We start from the raw sequence: 20,715 nt of genomic DNA on the forward strand, positions 1-20,715 counted from the left end.
TTAATATCCACAACCCTATGGATACTATTATTATTGCCATTTAAGATGGGGAAATTGTCTCATTATGCTTAGAAAATTGTCCCAAGGCAGAGCCCATCTACAAACCCTGTCTAATTCCAGTCTCTACCTTTAATAATGACCCTGTGCTCCTTCCATCAAATAACCTGTCAACATCACTGAGTAGAGCATATGAGACAATGCTCCTTTCATGTGGCCGAGTGAGTAAAGGTTTCCATACAGGAATTCAATAAAAATTGGTGGCTGACAATGAAAATGATACTCAGTTCCCTGTGCATTTTAAAAGGTCAATTTTTTTATGACATTTCATGGGCTTTTTTCTTACTGAATTTATTCTTAAATTCATACCATCTCCCAAAATTTGACTCTGCAATAGTCTCTTGAATTTTAAAACCTAGTTGAATTGAAGGGGAATGTTCATGCTGTTGAGAAGGAAACTGGCACCCCTGCTATCCAGAAGTGTTCTGTAACGGACTCTTTTGGAAATGTAAAAGAATTAGAATATGTCTTAGTATATATGTTAACATATGTATTAGCATTGGCTATATATATTTGTAGAAACGAGGAGTCACTATTACCCAGAACATTTAGACCCATCAAATGTCCAATTGAATCTGAAACAAAAATCCCCTTGGAACAAAATAGGCCACATTTGTCAGAAAATGACTCCCCAACTCTATGAGCCACCCCGCCCCATCCCCAGCCTTGTTTTTTTGTTTTTTCCCTACTATGCAGTCAGCCTGACTTTGGCGAGCAGTCAAGAAGTGAACAAGAGAGATGGAAGGGCTCTGGGTATCTCACCCCTTACTGGCCGCTCAACCATGCAAGCTGTGAAACCCAGTTAGGAAAAAAAAAAAAATGTTGCCTTTCTTTTCCTCTCACCCCCTAACGAACTGCCTCTTTCTCTTCCCCACCATTACAGAAGGAAAACAATCAAAAGCATTAGTATTCCCGTGAAAAGGGCCAGTCACACAGGGGACAACTGCAAGCTCTTCGTAACCACTCCAGGGTGCTGCCAGGGCCTGAGAAGGGACAGACTCCAATTGCTCCAGTTCAGGCTGGTCCTGGCATGGTCAGACAGAGGAGACAGAGCAGTGATTCACAGCGGGACGTGGTGCTTGCAGACTGACCGTACTCTCAGGACTCATTAGGGTCTCTTCTCTGACGAGATGATACCTGGTGTGCAAGTCTCCTTTTAGAAATGCATAGCTTCTGCCGTATATTTCTTTTCTTGTTGGTCTCTTAAGAACAACTGGGAGCTCTTACCTAACCTGAAGTGTCTCCTTGTATTGCTTTCAGGAGTTGGGACGCTCACCCAGGACACGCTATGGTGCTTCAGCCAAGTGAAAGGCACTATCGAGATTGGAACCACAGAAGGTAGGAGAAATCCCCATTCCTTTTCCTTGCCTTCTTGGGAGTTTGTGCTGGTTTCAAAGTTAAAAACTTTCATCTTTGCTTCCATGAATCTAAGTCCCCACACACCCCAGAACTGCATTCTAAGCTAGAAATGGATTTAATAATTTCTTTTTCTCCTTTTTTTTTTTTTTTTTTTTTTCTGGTGAAATTTATTTTATTCCCACCAATGAGGCAGCACTGAAATGAACTTTCAGTAAAATAGGTTTGCAGAGACAGAGACTAAACTAGTCATGTCTTGTTTCAGGATGGTCTGTCAGCACTGTAGAATGCTGAGTCCAAACACTTTAAGACTGTCAACCATAAATCTCTCCCTTCCATTCTACGTGGAGGATCACTGCTTACACATGAAGTGCAGAGGGAGATTGGAGAATTCAAGTCTAGTCATATGACTTATGGGAACATTGAATCCCAATCTTAGCATATAATTGCCTTTCTGGTTCTCAGGAGACTTTCCTATTCCAGGGCCCTTTACCTGGGATAATGCATTAGTTTTCCTCCTCCTGAAGAACTTTTTAATTTTCTTTATTTTCTTCTTTTGTAAGCTGGGACTTGGAGACCTCCATGACTCTCCCTAAGGGTGTCTGCCTTACAAAACACTGAATGATAGGCAATTGGAAGGAACTAGAATAGCACTTCTGGGTGTTTTAAATCATGGTTTAGCTTTTCTAGCAGAATGCAGTAGGCCTTGTCTGAAACAGATTTTGCTGCTTTGATGGTAGGTTTAGATTCCAGATGTGTTATAACACAGGTCTAAAACTATTTTTAAAGAATGATGAAGTGAGCAGTTTTAAAGAATGATGAAGTGAACACTATAATCAAACTAACACGCACAAATACATGTGAATTTCTGGTCATCCTGTAGCATTTCAATTCTGAGTAAAACATAATTTGAGTAAAAATTAATCTGATAATTTGAAAAGGGTAGTTTATTTACAATCTTGCCATAATTTTTTTTTAGAGAATCTAATAGTGGGTGACCAAAAACCAAATACTCTATGTTTACAAAATAGGAGAAAGCACAGTAAGATGTTAATAAATAAATCTATATAAAATTATACTTAAAAGAAATTGATGCAATGACTATACATATTTATAAAGTACAATGTGACATTTTGATGTGTGTATATTGTGTAATGATATCAAACCAAGATAATTAGCATATCCATTACCTCATACATTTATCATTTCTTTGTGGTAAGAAGACTCAAAATCCTTTCTCCTAGCCGTTTGGAGATACACCATATGATATTGTTAACCATAGTCACCCTACTGTGCTATAGAACAAAACTTGTTCCTCTGATCGATGACTTTATACCTATGGACCACTCTCTTTCCATCTTCCTACCACCCTACCAGGCCTCTGGTAACCACTATTCTACTACTGTCTACTTCTATGAGATCAACCTTTTTAGATTCCTGATATGAGTGAGAACATATGGTATTTGTCTGTCTGTACCTGGCTTATTTCACTTAATATAATGCCTTTTAGGTTTATCCATGTTGCCACAAATGATAAGATGTCATTTTTTTATGGATAAGTAATATTCTATTGCATATACATATATATGTATATATAATATATATGTATATATCACATTGCATATATCTATTCATCATCTGTTTATGGACACTTAGGTTGAGTTCATAATTTGGCTATTGTGACTAGAGCTGCAATAAACATGGGAGAGCAGATTACTCTTCTATGTACTGATTTTGTTATTTAAATATAGACCCAGTAGTAGGATTACTGGATCTAAAATTCTATTTGTATATAGAATCCTCTATTTTTGAGATGAATTGTCAAATAGAGCCTTACAAAAATATCCTTCTGAAGACCCATGAAGACAGATAGAAATTTATCCATCTCATTTTATACCACTTAAAAAAAAAACTTTGAAGTCCGGGCGTGGTGGCTCAAGCCTGTAATCCCAGCATTTTGGGAGGCCGAGGTGGGTGGATCACGAGGTCAAGAGATCGAGACCATCCCGGTCAACATAGTGAAACCCCGTCTCTACTAAAAAAAATACAAAAATTAGCTGGGCATGGTGGTGTGTGCCTGTAATCCCAGCTACTTAGGAGGCTGAGGCAGGAGAATTGCCTGAACCCAGGAGGCAGAGGTTGCGGTGAGCCGAGATCGCGCCATTGCACTCCAGCCTGGGTAACGAGAGTGAAAGTCCGTCTAAAAAAAAAAAAAAAAAAAAAAAAAAAAAAAAAAAAAAAAAAAAAAAAAAAAACTTTGAATATCTTCTATATGGCAGCACTGTGCTAGACATTAGAAACTTGTTTGAAAGGAAGGAAAAAATGACCTACTCTCTAACCTCATGGATCTTAAGGAAACAAAGTTCAAGTTAATCTGTTGTTTTAAATTTTGGCCATGATTCAAAATCACTTGAACTTTTTCAACAATAGAGACTCCCAGGTCTCCAAGAGCTGCTGTGCTAGAGTTTCAAGGATTAGGGTGATACAATGTGTTTTAATTAGTTTACTCAGTTAATTCTGATGTAGCGGACTGGTATTGGGCACCACAAGGCTAGATGACTTGTTCCAAGTTATCTGTTATTCTCTTACTCTGCACTTACATCTTGTCCTTGTTACTGGTTTCCCATCAATTATGAGAATTCTTAGTGTCTGCTTTAACTGTAGGTCTTACCAGTTGCAGACTTATTATTTGCTTAAGACAGATTAGTAAGATAATACAGATACAGCACTAGGGGCCACAGTGCTCAATACTTTGTAAGTACTTGGTATTTGTAAGCTATTATTATAGATACTATTATAATTAGACCCTCATTGTAAATTAATCTTCAACAAAACCTTATGACAGGGAAGAATTTTTATTTCCCCTTTACCTAGCAGGATATCAAAGTTAAGCAAACAAACAAAAAGTATTAAGTACGTTGCCAAAGACACTGTAGCTTCAATATGGGTGAGGTAGTTTTCAAACCTAGTCTTTGGGACTCCAAAGCCCCTACTCTTTAAACATTGTTTTGAAAATAGAGATTCTGACTTAGTACTCTGGAATGTGGGCTGGGAATGTGCATTTTACACACATGCCTTTAATCATGAATTCAGGTGAATTGACGACAGGTTTAAATGTTTACTGTGCATGATACAAAAGTAGCGTGCTTGAACGGATTATTAATTGGGTCAGAATCAGGATGGAAATGACAATCAATTCCTATTTTGTTTAGAAAATGCACTTTAAAATAGCGAATAAGGCAGACACTTTTTAAAAAGAAGAATTAGGTTGGTCACAAACACACAGCCACTGGCGTGGAGGTTCCCTGGCCAACACATCTTAGATGTCATTTAACCTCCACTAATACTGCCTTAGTGGAAATTGAATATTTGTTGAGTGAGTTAATAAATGACTTTCACTTGCTACTGGTTAAAAATCAGATTTCATTTGGTTTAATTGGCTTAATCTACCCAAGTTAATTTTCTGTATGATCAAAGTCAATAAAACTTATTCAGCTTTCCCTTCCAGAATACTTATTCCTATTAATGGCTTTTTCTATTTCAGTTCTATCACTTTCTAGCAGGTTACCTTGGCAAGTTAATTAATGTCTCCATGCTTCAGTTTTCCTCATGGGCAAAATGGGGATAATAGTATAGTCACCCATTATGCTATAAGGGCTAGGAGTGTGTGTGTGTGTGTGTGTGTGTGTGTGTACACATATACCTATATGTGTATATGTATTATATATGCTTGTGTATATATATTATATATATTATAATGTATAGATATGTATACATTGTATATATATTATATATTATATGTGTATATATATAATTTATATATACACATATATGTATATATATAATTTATATATATACACATATATGTATATATACACATATATGCATATATATTTGTGTATGATATTGTACATATATAAAAATATATTAACTATATATTACACATACATAATATATATGTGTGTGTGTTTGTGTGTGTGTGTGTGTATATATATATATAAAACCATTATCAATAGATTATTATAAGATGTTCAAATTGCATTTTGGTGCAAGATATTTATGTGGATCTGAGGTATCAAGTAGTAGACAAGAACTTTTTCACATGTCAAATTATTCTATAGGACTTTAAATGAATGATACTGTGAGTTCAACAATAAACATTTAGTGAGTGTTTGCTATATTTAGGGTACTGTCTCAGAAAGTGAGAGGGTTGTAAAGATAAATAAAATATAGTCCAAGCTCTCAAGAAATGCACCATTGAAGGAGAGACAGAGTATGGACCAGAAAAATAAAGTATCATATCAAACAGAACACAAGATAAACTGAGCTACAGATAATTGTGCTTAGGCTAAAGCCTACAATACTTTGACTACTAAAAAGGTAGGAATCTCACACATTTGGGGGAGCAAAATAGATTTGTGGGAAGAAAACCTTTAAAATAAACTTTAAATAATTTCTAAAAACATAACTTTTCAAATCTTTCTGATTACTAAAACAACATATTCTCAGTGTAAAAAAGTTTACATTTAACCCATAAAAATCAGAAAATAAATGTCATTCATAAACCCACAACCCATAGGTCAGCACTGACAAAATTTTATGGTATATTTTTCTTTTTTGTTTGTTTGTTTGGATTTTTTTGTTTGTTTTTTCCAGCACAAGTGACACAGAATATGGTATATTTTTCTAACCTCTTATTATGCATATATGGTCATTAACTGATTCAGTCAAGAAACAAGTACTATGTGTCAAATACTGTGCAAGGAGCTGGTTAGTTTACACTAAACAATATCTATATGATTTTTCTTTACCAAAATGGAGTCATAATGGAAATACTATTTTGTAAATTGATGTTTTTACTTAACAATGTATAGGATTATCTTTCCTATAAAGAGAGGTATGTATACCCTAGTTTATTTAGCTATATTTTCAATATTTATAACATTGTTATGAATACCTGATAGTTAAATCTTTACATTTATCCAGGAAAAGCAGTGAGATATAGTAATTAAGAGCATATGTTTCACAGTTAAAAATACCTGGTTCAAGTTTGGCTTCACCTACTTACAGGCATGGAGTAAGTTACCTCCAATTTTTTGTGATTCTATCTCCCGATATGTAAAATTGGGATAATAAAAGCTATCCTGAAGAATTCTTATAATATAATTCGATATATACTTTAAACAACATAGCACATAGACACTATTCAATAATTATGATTAGCTACTGTGATTATATCTCTGGGACACATTCTCAAAAATACCATTCCTTGGACAAGCTTTATAAGAAGTCTGATGAGAGACAATGTGACTTTATTAGTGTGGAGAAAGTATAGATGAAGAGATAACAGGCTCCATACATGGTTTGGAGGCAATAGGCTAGATTTTAGGGGAGAAGTAAACTCAGGAATTAAGATAGTTTTTTCAGGTTTTAGCTTCGAACAATTGGGTGGTGGTGGACACCACTTATTAACACTGTGGAACCTGGAAAAAGATATTTGGGGAGAAAAATCATGAGCTTCATTTTGAAAATAATTAATGTTAAGTAGCTATAAGATACAAAGGTATAAACATCGAGAAAGAAGTTGTGTATATACGAGTTGTATATATGTCTTAAAGAGACAATCTGAGAGATACAGATAGAAGCTCGGGAGGCCTCAGCATGCAGATGGTATTTGGAACCATTGAACTGAATGGGATCACGTAACTCATGCAGATCACGTGGACATGCAGTCAACAAACGATTTGCTGATGCCCTAAACTTTCAGTTATACTGCTGGGTAGGATGCCATCTAAACACTGTTGACTTAATTTAGTTATTGGAAGATACTTACACATTAAAGGTTCTGATTTGCCATGTGCAATGCTTATATTTGATTTGCTTAGCAGGCATATTTCATATAACATAAGATTTCATTGCACGGAATTTTATATTATTTCATCATTAAAAGTACTTTACGTGCTGGAAATTGCCCACTTGATATCAGACAACTTCTTGAGACTTGGTGTCTGATTTTGTACATGGGAAAAAGAATTATCTGGTGAGGTTTCTGTTTTTATCCCAGCTATAGCATATAACCATTTTCTTTACAATACTACAATTCTGGGGTGGTTTGTTCCTCATTCAGCAGTTCTTTGATGTCTGTCAACATAGGTCACTTCATCTTATTCATGGGAAATAATTGTGGTATTTATTCTGTTTTGCTACATGGGCATAACATTTTTCCTTCCCTCCCTCTGAAAAGATCACTCATGTAGAGGGAAGGATGAGGCATTCTATCGATTCCACTTTCTAATGAAAGAGAAACATCAGTTTGACTGTCGATGTGATGTGAAGCACATTTCACATACCCTAAAGTAAAAGCCAGCAACTGTGGCTTCCTTGCAAAGAGGAATCCTCTACCTATAACATTTGCAAAAATGTTTTATCTTTGCATGGATGTTTAAGAAATTTGAGGATTATAGGAATGATTTTTCAGCTTCCCTTCTGTGAATGTGACTCTTGGCTGTCACCAGAAAAACAGAAAATACCAATTGGGTTGTCTCAAAGCCGTATAAGGACATGTGATCTTCTCCTCATTTTATAGAAAGAAGTCAGTGATTGACAAATAACCTTTCTTAGATGTTTAGATGTTCATTACAATAACTGTAACTTCACCCTACAGATCTTAGCCAAAATGATATAAAATGGACCCTTACTTGCCTTGTTCTTTCCACTCCTGGATACAGGGCAAAGTACTGGCATTGTTAAGAATTCCCATTTCAGGGAGAAGAAATTCTGTCTTTCTGGACAGAAGCTTTCTATATCAGCAGCTCAAGGGGATTTTTAATTAGGTAACAATTTGAAATCAGATAATTCCTTGCTTTAAACTTGGTTCAGTTACTCAGTTAGTGACTTTGTACGAGTTACTAAATGATTTTCAAACTTACTGTGCATATGAATCCCCTGGGAAGAGTGTTAAAATGAATATTACTAGATACTACCTCTAGAGATTCTGATTCACTAGGTGGAGTCAAAGAACCTGCATATTTCACAAGCTTCCCAAATAATTCTAGTAGTTTGATCCAATAGGCACATTGAGAAATTCTGTTCTTTCTTTTCTTACATCAGAGGGCTATTCTAAGAGCAGAGAAGATGGGAAATGTGAAGCTGCTTTGAGTACATTTAAAGGAAACCAGAATGCCAATAAATGTGAGCTACTGTGCAACCAAGTTCTCTGCCTCAGGGACTGAAGGGAGTGAAAACCTTCCCTCTGTGTATCAAACAGAAGTGGAGAACTCTTCTCTGCAACCAGTAGGCTACAAGGGGATTTTCTATGCAACTTCACTTTGTATGGTGCTCCAAGCTGCCAGAAGAAAAATTGGAATGATTATGAACATTGGCATGTTGTGCATGATGAAAGCATTTTTTCTCAGCTGTGATGGAGAATGTCTTGGTGTGAGAAGGCTTGCTGTACTCTGCAGGTGGGCTGGGGAGAAGTGATCTCTGTGGAGGAAGGGAAGCAGGTTCTTTACATAACACTGAAGGCAAACATCCTGTTCTCTTTGTAAGCATTAGGTAATTAAATATTTCCTAGCCAAGAAAGAGAAAATAAACTCCATGGCTATTTATTTCACCCCTTCCCTAATGCCAATCACTTTAAATGTGATTAATTAACAACTATTTATGAAACGTCTACTATGTGCTAGGCACTGGGCTGGGTGATGAGGCCAGTCGTGGACAAAACCCTGCTACTCTCCTCCAATAAACACTGTACACTTTCCTGAAGACATCACCTAGCATGGTTTTTAATGACAATCCAATGTGATTGTGTAAAGTGCTAGAAAAAAGTAAGTCACCCAACTGACACTGGGAACAGAGCACAGAAGGCTTGCTACAGTAAGATTGGCCAGATTGGAAGTCAATCAGAGACCTAAAGTAGGAACAGGAATTAGCTAAGACTTCTGGGTACATAGACCCACATTTTATTCATGGTTCAATTATTGTCTCGGGCTATTTGCTCAGATTCCCTGGGTGATTGCCAACTTGAAAAAATGAAAGGATATGTTAATAAGATCTTTGAAAGTGCTGCACAATACCTGGCCAGGGTAGAGTAATAATAATGATCATTCTGTTTAATCAGGCTTCACGAGACCAGACTCCTTAATGATTGCTTTCAACATGCTATCTCATTCCACCTTTGCCACAGTACTAAGATGTGAGGAAGGTGTCAGCTTAAGCCCATTTGATAGCGGAGGAGATTGAGACTCAGAAAGTTTAACAACTTATCCATTTACGCAGCAGTCTGACTTCAGAGTTGGTGTTCTCAATTACTGTGATAGAGCACTCCTGGAAAGTAACCTGACACCAAGCAGGGGCTTAATAAATATTTATTGAATGAATATAGCCTTCATTAACTAATAAATGTCAACCAACCAAAAAAATCAATATTACCATTCATACAAAAATAATGGATATTTTTAGAGAATAAAAAAGCTCATTCAAAACAATCCATTACAAATACATAAGACTTTTCTTTTAACATGTATGGGTCATATATGTCTTATAACCCATAGAAGGTAACTAGAATTGGTCTTATAATCCCACATTGCCAACAAAAAGATAGTATAGATATTATAGATAGTAGACCTATTTCTCTTTTTTTTTTTTTTTTTTTTGAGACGGAGTTTTGCTCTTGTTACCCAGGCTGGAGTGCAATGGTGCTATCTCGGCTCACCGCAACCTCCGCCTCCTGGGTTCAGGCAATTCTCCTGCCTCAGCCTCCTGAGTAGCTGGGATTACAGGCACGTGCCACCATGCCCAGCTAATGTTTTGTATTTTTAGTAGAGACGGGGTTTCACTATGTTGACCAGGATGGTCTCGATCTCTTGAGCTCGTGATCCACCCACCTCGGCCTCCCAAAGTGCTGGGATTACAGGCTTGAGCCACCACGCCCGGCCTCCTATTTCTCTTTATGAGGAGATTAAGGCAGCTAGAGATAAGCTTTAAATTGCCCGAGGTCTTACAGAGACCAGAAAGCAAATTTTTGAATCCTACACCAGAGGTTTTTCTACTGCTTATCTTCCTATGGATGCACAACTGTGAGTTTAAGACATGGTTGACTGTCTTGAAAATGCAGGGCACAGGACACCAAGGCAGCTCAAGGGAAATCCATCATGCTTTCAAGATGCTTTCAGCTGCAACAGAAAACTGCTATCAACATATCTGGAATAGGAAAAGAATGATCTCTTCCTCAGTTCTGCAAATATCTATTGAGCACCTACTATGTACTCAGCATTCTAGGCACTGGAGATTCAATAGTGGAGGGGCTAGACAGTAAGTATAATGAACAAGTGGAATTAAAATATGAGGCTATAAATGCAAGAAAATAAACCAATAGGGAGTACAGGGATGTGGTGTTCTCTTTTAAATAGGATGGTCAGGACTTCATGCAAATGACATTTGAGGAGTGAAAGGCAGAAGGCAAAAAAAATTCATTGTGTGACTATCTGGAGAGGAGAGTTTCAGATAGAGGAAAACAGCTAGCACAAATTTCCTTGAGGCAAGAGCTTAACTGGTATGTTTAAAGACTGGACTTGAGGCCAGTGTGTCTGAAGTTGAGTAGGCAAAGGAAGAAGTTGTGAATGACGGAGACAGATGATGGCAGACAGATGTAAGGTGGGACCTCATAAACCATTATAAATACGTGGTCTCCTGCCTGAATGAAATAGAGAGCCACTAGTTGAAAAATGCTCTTTCTAGCAGCAGCTCAATTAATGGACCACTGTCAGAAGAAGGAATTACTTGAAAGGTTATTGCAATAATCCAGTTTTTCACATAATAAGTCACAAGGCAGGGAGCCCCCAGAGCTGATAAATTCCCTAGGTGAAGCATAGCATAGAGAACTCAGATCCTCTCTGTCTGTCTGCTTTGCTGTCCTTGGAATGTCAGCTTTGTCCCAAGACAACTGCAGCAATTCTGGATGTTACTCTGAGATAAACCAGCAATGTCAGGTGAAAGGACATTCTGATTATTTTTTAAAGCAAGGAACTTTTTCCCTCAGATGTCCCTAGAAAATTTCTTTTCATGTCCCCTTTGCCACAGTCTAAGTCAAATGCCCACTTTGAAACCATCCATTGGCAAGGAGAATGGGAGTAGGCTAACTGGCTTTATACAAATAGGCTTGTGCCTGAGTTTGGTATAGGATCATCATCCCTGAGTGGAAGATACTACAACAAAATCTAGACTTTGCTGCAAGGAAGGAGGGTGCAATTCAAGGTAGTCTAACAATAGTATCAACTACAAGAAAAATGAGACTCATAAGACTTAACCAATTCTATTGCTAGCACTGTGCAAAGAATGGTGGGTCATTGACTTGTTCGTTGTAAAACACGTGGCTCCAGCAAATCCAGACGCCAAGCTTCTCTAGAGTGACTTGTCTTGAAACTGGGGCCTGGGGTGTGTGAGAAAATTATTTGCCTTTTTGTAAATGTTGCTAATTAATCAGGCTCAGCATCATCCTACTTAGTTCCTAAGTTATTAGTTAATGGAATTTAAAAGCCAAGAATAAATAATTAAGCACAAGGACACTGTGGGGTGGTTCCTGTTTTTTTGCTCAAGGTTTCAAGTAACCATTATGCCTTTTTCTTAGTATATTTATTTTTAGTCTATCATATTGAGTTTTAAAAAAGAGAGTGTAGCTAACTTTATACCAATTTTGTTGGAAGTAAGAATATTGAATTTTATTCATCCATTTATTCAGTAAATATATATTAGGCAGTAGGTGCTGGAAACACAGCAGCCCTCAAAATAGTTCGTGGTATTAATGGAGCTCACATTCTAGTGCAGAGAACACATGGACACAGGGAGGGGAGCACTACATACTGGGGTCTGTTGGGGGGAAATAGGGGAGGGGCAGAGGGGAGTGGGGAGTTGGGGAGAGATAGCATGGAGAGAAATGCCAGATAGAGGTGATGGGGAAGAAGGCAGCAAATCACACTGCCACGTGTGTACCTATGCAACAATCTTCAATGTTCTTCACATGTACCCCAAAACTTAAAATGCAATAAAATAAAAAAATAAAAATAAAATAGAAAATGCAAGCTTACAAAGACACAAGACATTTTCCAATGATGACCCATGCTATAACGAATATAAAATGTGCTTGTGTGGGAGTGGCTAAATGAAGCAATGAGGAATGGCATATTACATGGCTTTTCTATGAAGGCTTTTCTGAAGAGGTGACATTTAAGCTAAGATGCAAATAGTGAGTAGAAATCGTGTTCAAAAAAACTCACGGGAACAGTGGTTAGACACAGGAAACAAGTGCAAAGGCCCTGAGATAGGAGCAATCCAGGCGTGGCTGGAAGGAAGCTCAGGATGAGCAGATCATCAGTAGGAGAAGAGTCTGTATTGAGGTTGTGGAGGGAAGCAGAGGCAGGTTCAGTTGTGAGCTTTAAAGCCATGGTAAATACTTGTGTCTTATGCTGGGTACAATGAAAAGCTTTCAGGATTCTAAGCATGGAAGTACTCTGATGTTTTAGGACCTGAATCCTAGGGCATTTTGCCTCAATGGAGAATTTTCAGTAACATAATCTTCCTTATACCTGTATTGTGAAAATTAAACCTCACGTCTAAACTCAACTATTTTTCTTTGCTTTGTGTTTGCTTCCAACCTAGAGGTTTTCATACCTCATCTCTCATAGTAAAATGTTGTCTGTGGTCTGAAGCTCATTACGGTATCTTTGCCCAGGACCAGTCGGAATTTGTGAATGTTACAGTGTTAGTCAGTGCCCAAAAGTGATTTTCGAGGCATTGTTGAGATCACTTAAATTTGGGGGGTCCTTAGACCTGACCATGTCCTTTCAGTTTATGGTTTAGGACACTTAAGATCTACTGTTTTTTCTTTTTTTTTTTACTCTGCATAATATTTTCATAATTTTATTAGCTGTTTTTTAAGGGTCATTATTATATATTGTCTCATGAGTGATTTTTTTTTCTGATTACGATTTAAGGCAACCTTTCCCAAAATTATGGCATGGCTATTTCTCCATGTGTGCTTCTCAATCTATACCATTAATCAAATGTACCAGGTAATTTTAATGTTGGCAGGTCTATACCAATGATATTCAAGCAGTAATGATTTCCAAATATTGATATTAAGTGCCTATTTTCCAAGGAAAACTGACGGCAGTTTTTTACAGCTTACCGTTCATGCATGCTTCAGAATTTATGTTCCTGTTCTTTTTTTAGTCAATGATTCATGTAAAGCACAGCTTCTCATCAGACATACCTGAGAGAGAATATTTTTCTCATAAGTATTTTACAGCTTCCTGAAGATAAGATGTCTTTTTAAAATATTGCTATTTAATAGCAGTTTACACCAAATTCATGAAACTAAAACAGAAAAATTAACAGACTTTATTTTCAAAACAACCAAAATATTACTGTTTATAAACTTGCATTTTTTTTCACATAAGGTAATACTCTTTGTGTTTTTAATGGAAACTTGAGGATATCGGAAGGACTTTATCATAGTTAAAAGAATGAACTGTGAACAGATGGCCTGGGTTTGAATCCCAATGGGACAACTTTCTGTGTCCCTTTGAATAGATTGCATAACTTTATTTTGATTTAACTTCACTTTACTCCTCTATAAAATAGGATAATAATAGTTTCTCTTTCATAGACGTGTAATGAGAATGAAATAAAATGATCCACACAAAGCACAGAGCTTGACACAGTGAATGCTATGTAAATGTTAGCTGCTATGCTGATGAAAACACAGATTACAAGAAAATAAAAATGACTCATCATTCTATGACCCAGATCATTTTTTTAAGTGTTTAATATGTGCTAAGTTTAGTAAACTCTCTCTGACTGAACTTAAAATGGCCATCAGATCCATGTGTTTAATAAAAAAATGATTTACACTTGGGGGCACACAAAGATTACACTTCATCTTTGAGAAGAGCAATAAACATCTGTAGAGGGTTCTAGGCTCCACTTCTGCAGACATGATGTCAGAGCAAGTGGAAGAAAATTACAGACAGTTAGTTGTCTCTACATTACCAAGAAACATGAATAATTAATTAGCACTTCTTACACCTAATCAAAGTATTGTTTGCCCACATGATGTTAATGAGCAAATAGGTTAACTGTGTGATTAAACACTTAGATTCATAGCGTGTTGGAATTTGGAGGAAACTGGAAAATCTTGCCTAATCTGCCCACTTATAGATAGAGAAGGTGGGGTACAGAAAGGAAAACAGACAATGAAGTGAGGAGTTTCCTTATCATATTACCATTTAATGTTTCCACCACTCAGGTTCCCCTGAGGCATCATGGGATTAGTCTCTGATATCCCTTCCGGTGAAGAAACAAAGGAGTATTACTCAGCCTGGAAAAAGAAAGCAAGCCTGTCATTTGGGACAACACAGATAAATCTAGAGGACATTATGTTAAGTGAAGTAAGCCATGGACAGAAAGGCAAATATCAGATGATCTCACGTCTGTGGAATCTAAAAAATTCAAACTCATAGAACCAGAGAGTAGAGTGGTAGTTACTAGGGGATGGGCAAGTAGAGATTGGGGATACAAAGAATACAAAATTTCAGGTAGACAGAGGGAATAAATTCAAGAGTTCTACTGTTCAACATGGTAACTATAGTCAAAAACAAGGTATTGTATACTTGAAAATTGCTGAGTAGATTTTTAGTGTTCTCATAAGTAAATATTAAGTATGTGAGGTAATGCATATGTTAATTAACTTAGCCATTCTAAAATACATACATATTTTAAAACATCATGTTGTACACCATAAATGTAGACAACTCTTTGTCAATTAAAAATGAAAACCACTGGCCAGGCACAGTGGCTCACGCCTGTAATCCCAGCACTTTGGGAGGCCGAGGTGGGAGCATCACCTGAAGTCAAGAGTTAGAGACCAGCCTGGCCAACATGATAAAACTCCAATTCTACTAAAAATACAATGATTAGTTGGGTGTGGTGGCAGGTGCCTGTAATCCCAGCTACTCAGGAGGCTGAGCTAGGAGAATCACTTGAACCTGGGAGGTGGAGGTGGCAGTGAGCTGAAATCACACCACTGCACTCCAGCCAGGGTGACAGTCTCAAAAATAAATAAAATAAAATAAAATAAAATCCTCCTGACCATCAAGCAGATGTTAGTATTTTCTATCTCCATTGTATCAGCGAGCTGTTTTCTTTAACCTAAATGGTGATTAAATGGACAGATATGAAAGGAGAAAAGACAGTAGCCCTCCAAGGGCCTTGGTGGTGTCTTTTGGCCAACACCCAGGCTAATCACATCAGCAGAGGGGTTCAATACGTATATTTGGCTCTTGATGACGCCTGGCTCCCCTGGGCTTCTCTAAAGTCTTCCTCAGAAACTGCTGACATTTCCCAACTTTTCATGGGCAAGGGAATTTTGATAATACAAAAAAAAAATCATAATTAGAAATGGCTTTCTGGTAGTTCAAGAAAGGCATTAAGACAGGAGCCATATCTGTCTTATTTGTCTAATACAGTGCCTGGCACTTACTGAAAGCTCAATGAACTTAACATTGAAGAAAAATTGTAGTCAGCACTGAGCACATCCAGCATTCCAGGTGCTAGGTTCTTGACGTGTCAAGCACTTTCTAAGGTCTCACTTCTTAGCAGAGGCTGCATGACACCATAGTGAAGAGCCCAGGCTCCAGAAAAGCTCACCCAGGTTTGCAGTCCAGCAAATCTGCTGTATGAGTATGACTTTTAATTTTAATCTGTGCCTCAGTTTCTTCATCTATAACATAGGAATAATAATTGAAGGCACATCCAGGACCCGTGTGAGGATTAAATTAGCTAATACATGTATTTACAACACAGCATGGAACACAGTCAGCATTCAGTAAATGCTTGCTCTGCCATTATTTGGTTAGCACTGACTTACTCCATAGGCCCTGTAAAGGAGATATTCTGATACCTAGGTTTTGGCAGAGGAAATTGAGATTCGAAGAGCTTAAAAAATGGAATGTTTCCACCAAAATTACCATTAGTCACTGGAAAACCTATGATTTAAACCTAGAAGATAAACATTCGAGGGGATCAATAATGGTTCTCTGTGGTGGTTAAGAGAGCAGACTTAACCACCTGACTCTGGAGTCAGTCTGTCAGGTTGGAATCCAGTCTGAATCAGGGCCCTGTTATTACCAGATGTGGATCCTTGAACAGGTGATGCTGAGCCCTGGGGTCCTGAGAAAAATAGATCCTATCTCACAGGGATGTTACAAGATTTAAAAGAGGTAATGCTGGTTGGCATTTAGCTCACGGACCCGCAGTCAGCAGGTGTCCCATAAACTCATTTTTGTCAATAGTAACAATAGCTGTAGTCAATTCCAGTTGCTTCCTCCAAAAGCCCTCCCCAACACCCAAGAATCATGCTTGGCTCTGCCTTCCTAACTTCCTTATACGCACCCTACTCATGTACTCTATCATTAACTCATATGTCATTTCTCCTCTTTTCTCTAAGTAGGTCAATGTCTCCAATCCCTTGACCTCACTCCAACCTCATTGCCACTATCTACATTTGGACACCATCTTCTCTTCTCTGCATATTGAGGCAGCCTCTTTGGCTTACTCCCACTCTCATTACTGTCTCGATCACCTCCAATCTATTCTTCATACTATGTCCAGAGTAGCATCTCCAGTGTGTGCATATGTCACTTGCTTCCCCAAGAGCTTCACTGGGTTTCATTACTCTTAGGATACCCCCAGCCTCACTCACCATTCTCCTCATGTACTCTCTCCTCCATGTGTCCTCTAATGCCATATCCCCTCACCTGCAGCACTACATACGTACCGTCCCCCTTTGTCAGAAATATTTTCATCCTCTCTTTATCTTGCAACCCCGTGTTCATCATTCAAATCTCAGTTTTGGTTTTATTTTCACCAGTAAAGCTTTCTTAACCCTGAATTCTGAGTTTGGTGGCCCTTGCAGAAGGTCCTGAATGTTCTCCATCATACACTTACTAAATGCATTATAATTTTCTTCTTGTATGTTTCCTCTACTAGACCACACTCTGCCTAAAGACAGGGTCATATCTAACATGTCTGCCCCAGCTACTTGCTGATATCCAACCACAAGTTGTGTAAGCATTCCTGGTGCCCAGCACCATGCCTGGCATATACTAAAGCTTAACAAATACATATTGAATAAATGCATGATTAAATGAAAGAAAGAATACTAACTTTTCAATCAGCAAGAAAGAGCAAGAAGACAGGAGACTCCAATAAAATTTATTCTAGTGCCCAAAGTGACATTCCTTACTGCTAAGTTCAACTCCTTGTCAGTGTACTTGGTTTTTGGAATGCCTTCGAGTTTAAATAATTTATCATAGAATAGAGCTGTCATTTTTCAGTGTGCCAGCATCAGAGGATGCCTAAAGGGCTATGCAGGACCAAACAGCAACAAGCTTATATGCTTAAGTTTTCAAAACACGTTTACAAGTGTTGTTTCATATACCATATTGTTTTGATTTATATACCAGACTCGTGGGAGAATGAGGTGAGCAAACTAAGGTATAAAGAATTACACACAGATCTTAGTTCTCCTTTCTTCTAATGAAAATGTTATTTACCCACATTATGCTGCCTAATGTACAATTATTGTGTCCACAGCCTAGGTCTCTGAGGCCATATTGCTGTAAAGCAGATTCTCAATCTAGGGTGTGGGAGGGTAATTTTGCACCCCCGAGGATATTTACTATGCTGAGAAACATTTTGGATTGTCCTGACTGGGGGATGGGAGCTGTGCTACTGGCATCTTTTGGGTAGAACACAGTGACACTACTAAGCATTCTGAAACAGCTGCATCTCCCCCATACAACCACATGACGATCACCTCATCCAAAATATCAATAGCGATGAGGTTGAGAAATCCTCCTGTAAAGCAAAGTTCATAGACTGAAACAGCAAAGGGGGAGGTAATTGTGTAAATCTCTCCAGATGTTATCCAGATGCAGAGGAACTGGTGAGTACATACCCTGTTAAAGGCATGAAGTTTGAATTAGAAAATATCATACTCTGCAGGCCAAACGGAACTCTTGTGCAGGCTGCTGTGAGCAGTGTGACACTCCCAGGGGAAGGTCCTCGCTGAATGAGCAAATCTGGCTCCTTAGTGTCAGAACAACAGGAACAACATTTTCTCCCCTGCTACCTCCTAAAAGATTTACTATTATGGCCTCTCAGAATCAAGAGGAAAACTGGGTTAAAAGTGTTTTCTTGAAAAGACATTAAACCCAATCACTCAAATGCCTATTCGGTATCTCTAAGGGGTAGCCTACGGGTCAGAAAACTAAGATCTTGCCGCCTAGATTCATGTACGGGGTTGCTTTCAAATCCTCTAGTGTTCTCATCTGTCCAAAAAGAAATAGGCTGCCTGATCCTAGGGAAGGCTCTAAAGCCAAAATAGATATCACAGTCAGAGAAATCCTTTAAAAATATTGTTTCATATCTGCATAGTGGTTCCTTTTCATAATATTCATGATATAATTAAAATGCAGAGATGTCCAGGAAGGAAGCAGACAATTCCTTCTGCAGAACAGGAAGCACATTCTGGATATACTTTGGAATGCTTTCTTTTTATGAAGACTTTGAGGCATTATATATACTGAATAATTGGAACATTTTTTTATCCAGCTTAGACAAGAAATGTTAAAGTCCACTATCTCCAAACAAGAGCTAATAAGTGCATAGCCCAAATACAGCAGTTGAAATCTGCTTTATATATTTAAAATGTTTTATAACTCCATTAATTTATAATTCATACGCAAAAGAGTGAATTTGAGCTGTTTTAATAAAACTGTTACAGTTACCTCTTACCAGAAGGCTCTTCCCACTTATATTTTCACATATGCAAATTCTTCTTCTTCAAAGCCTATCGCAGATGCCACCACCTCCAGGAAGTCTTCTTGGAATTTGTCCCAATGTTCCATTTAGGTGTGAGAGTTTTCTACTATGCACTTTATTTGTTACTCTCTTTTGGCCCTTCTATGATATTCATATATTTATTTTTTAATTTTGTCTTTTCTATCCCTTCCCTTCCTTCTCTCCTTCCTCCCTTCCCCCTCCCTTCTTTCTCCTTTCCCCCTCCCTCCCTCCCTTCCTCCCTTTTACATTGTGTGCCTATACATGCATGTAATCTCACAGGCCTTGGCACCATATCCTAGGAATCACAAACTTCCAACACATATTGGATCTTTGGAGGCACTGATAGGCAGGTGTGTGGATTTGGCTAGATTTCTTCTACATGATTATGGTAGTCATTGGCAAACCCTTTCTTTCAAATAGATCAGAAGTAAATTTGCCCTCCCCTAATCAAATACCCACAAGTTCCAAATAAGTAGATACAACATTTTAGTCTCATTCTTGGTGCCATGTCCTATACTAGGCTGCAGGGGAGATGATGTTCAGACCAGGAAACTCAGAGAGCACAGTGGCATGGGACAGCCTGTGCAGAGGAGTGAGCAGAGAGCCTGTCCTGGAATATTGCCTCCTCCGCTTGCTTGCAGTTGACTTTATTTAACGTCTCTGTGTAACTTCCTCATCTAGAAACAGATAAAATAATGATATTTACTTTATTATAGGTTTTTCAGAAGGATTCAATGAGATATCCTAGGTAGAGTACCTAGCAGAGTAACTGGAACCTAGTCACTCAGATGAATGAAGAACTCAGATGAATATAGATTTGGTGGTTGCTCTTATTACTACTACAGTCAGGCATCACTTGATGATGGGGATACATTCTCAGAAGAGCATCATTAGGCAATTTTGTCATTGTGAAAACATCCTAGAGCGCACTTACACAAACCTGGATGGTACAGCCTATTGCTCCTAGGCTACAAACCTGTACAGTCCTGAATGTCACCACCCTGAATACTGTGGGCAGTTGTTACACAATGATAAGCATTTGTGTATCCAAACATAGCTAAACATAGAAAAGGTCCAGGAAAAATGTAGTATTATAATCTTATGGGGACACCTTCATATTTACAGTCCATGGTTGATGGCAATATCATTATGGCACATGACTGTATTATCATCATCTATTAAAATCATGTTTCCATGGTTCAGAACTAAACAAACAAACAAACAAAACAAGAAACCATGTTACCTACCTTCTTTGACTTTCTTTTTATGAATCAGGAGATGTTATTTTTCTACTCTTTATAGGTACTGTGAGAGTTAACTATACAAAATTTTGGTTGAAACTGTGCTTGGCTTTATCGTGCTTTTCCTTCTTTCGTTGTTTTTAAAGAGAGCCAAAAG

At 37.8% G+C, this 20,715-nt stretch overlaps 1 protein-coding gene across 5 annotated transcripts in view; it reads left to right on the plus strand.

Moving 5' to 3' along the window:
• The first annotated feature begins 933 nt into the window (after positions 1 to 933).
• The window catches only part of PPP2R2B (protein phosphatase 2 regulatory subunit Bbeta), a 520,898-nt gene continuing 501,116 nt past the window's right edge, over positions 934 to 20,715 (plus strand). The window contains exons 1-2 of one of the 5 annotated variants that reach the window (XM_074379725.1): positions 934 to 1,197; positions 1,318 to 1,395. In XM_074379725.1, the coding sequence (XP_074235826.1) occupies positions 1,188 to 1,197; positions 1,318 to 1,395 (88 nt within the window). In that variant the 5' untranslated portion in view covers positions 934 to 1,187. Of the gene's footprint in view, positions 1,198 to 1,231; positions 1,396 to 20,715 lie in introns of those variants that run through there. The other 4 variants (XM_074379718.1, XM_074379708.1, XM_074379710.1 and 1 more) reach the window with 4 other exon arrangements.

Source organism: Saimiri boliviensis, chromosome 1 (assembly GCF_048565385.1).
Source record: "Saimiri boliviensis isolate mSaiBol1 chromosome 1, mSaiBol1.pri, whole genome shotgun sequence".
Taxonomy (NCBI): Eukaryota; Metazoa; Chordata; class Mammalia; order Primates; family Cebidae; genus Saimiri; species Saimiri boliviensis.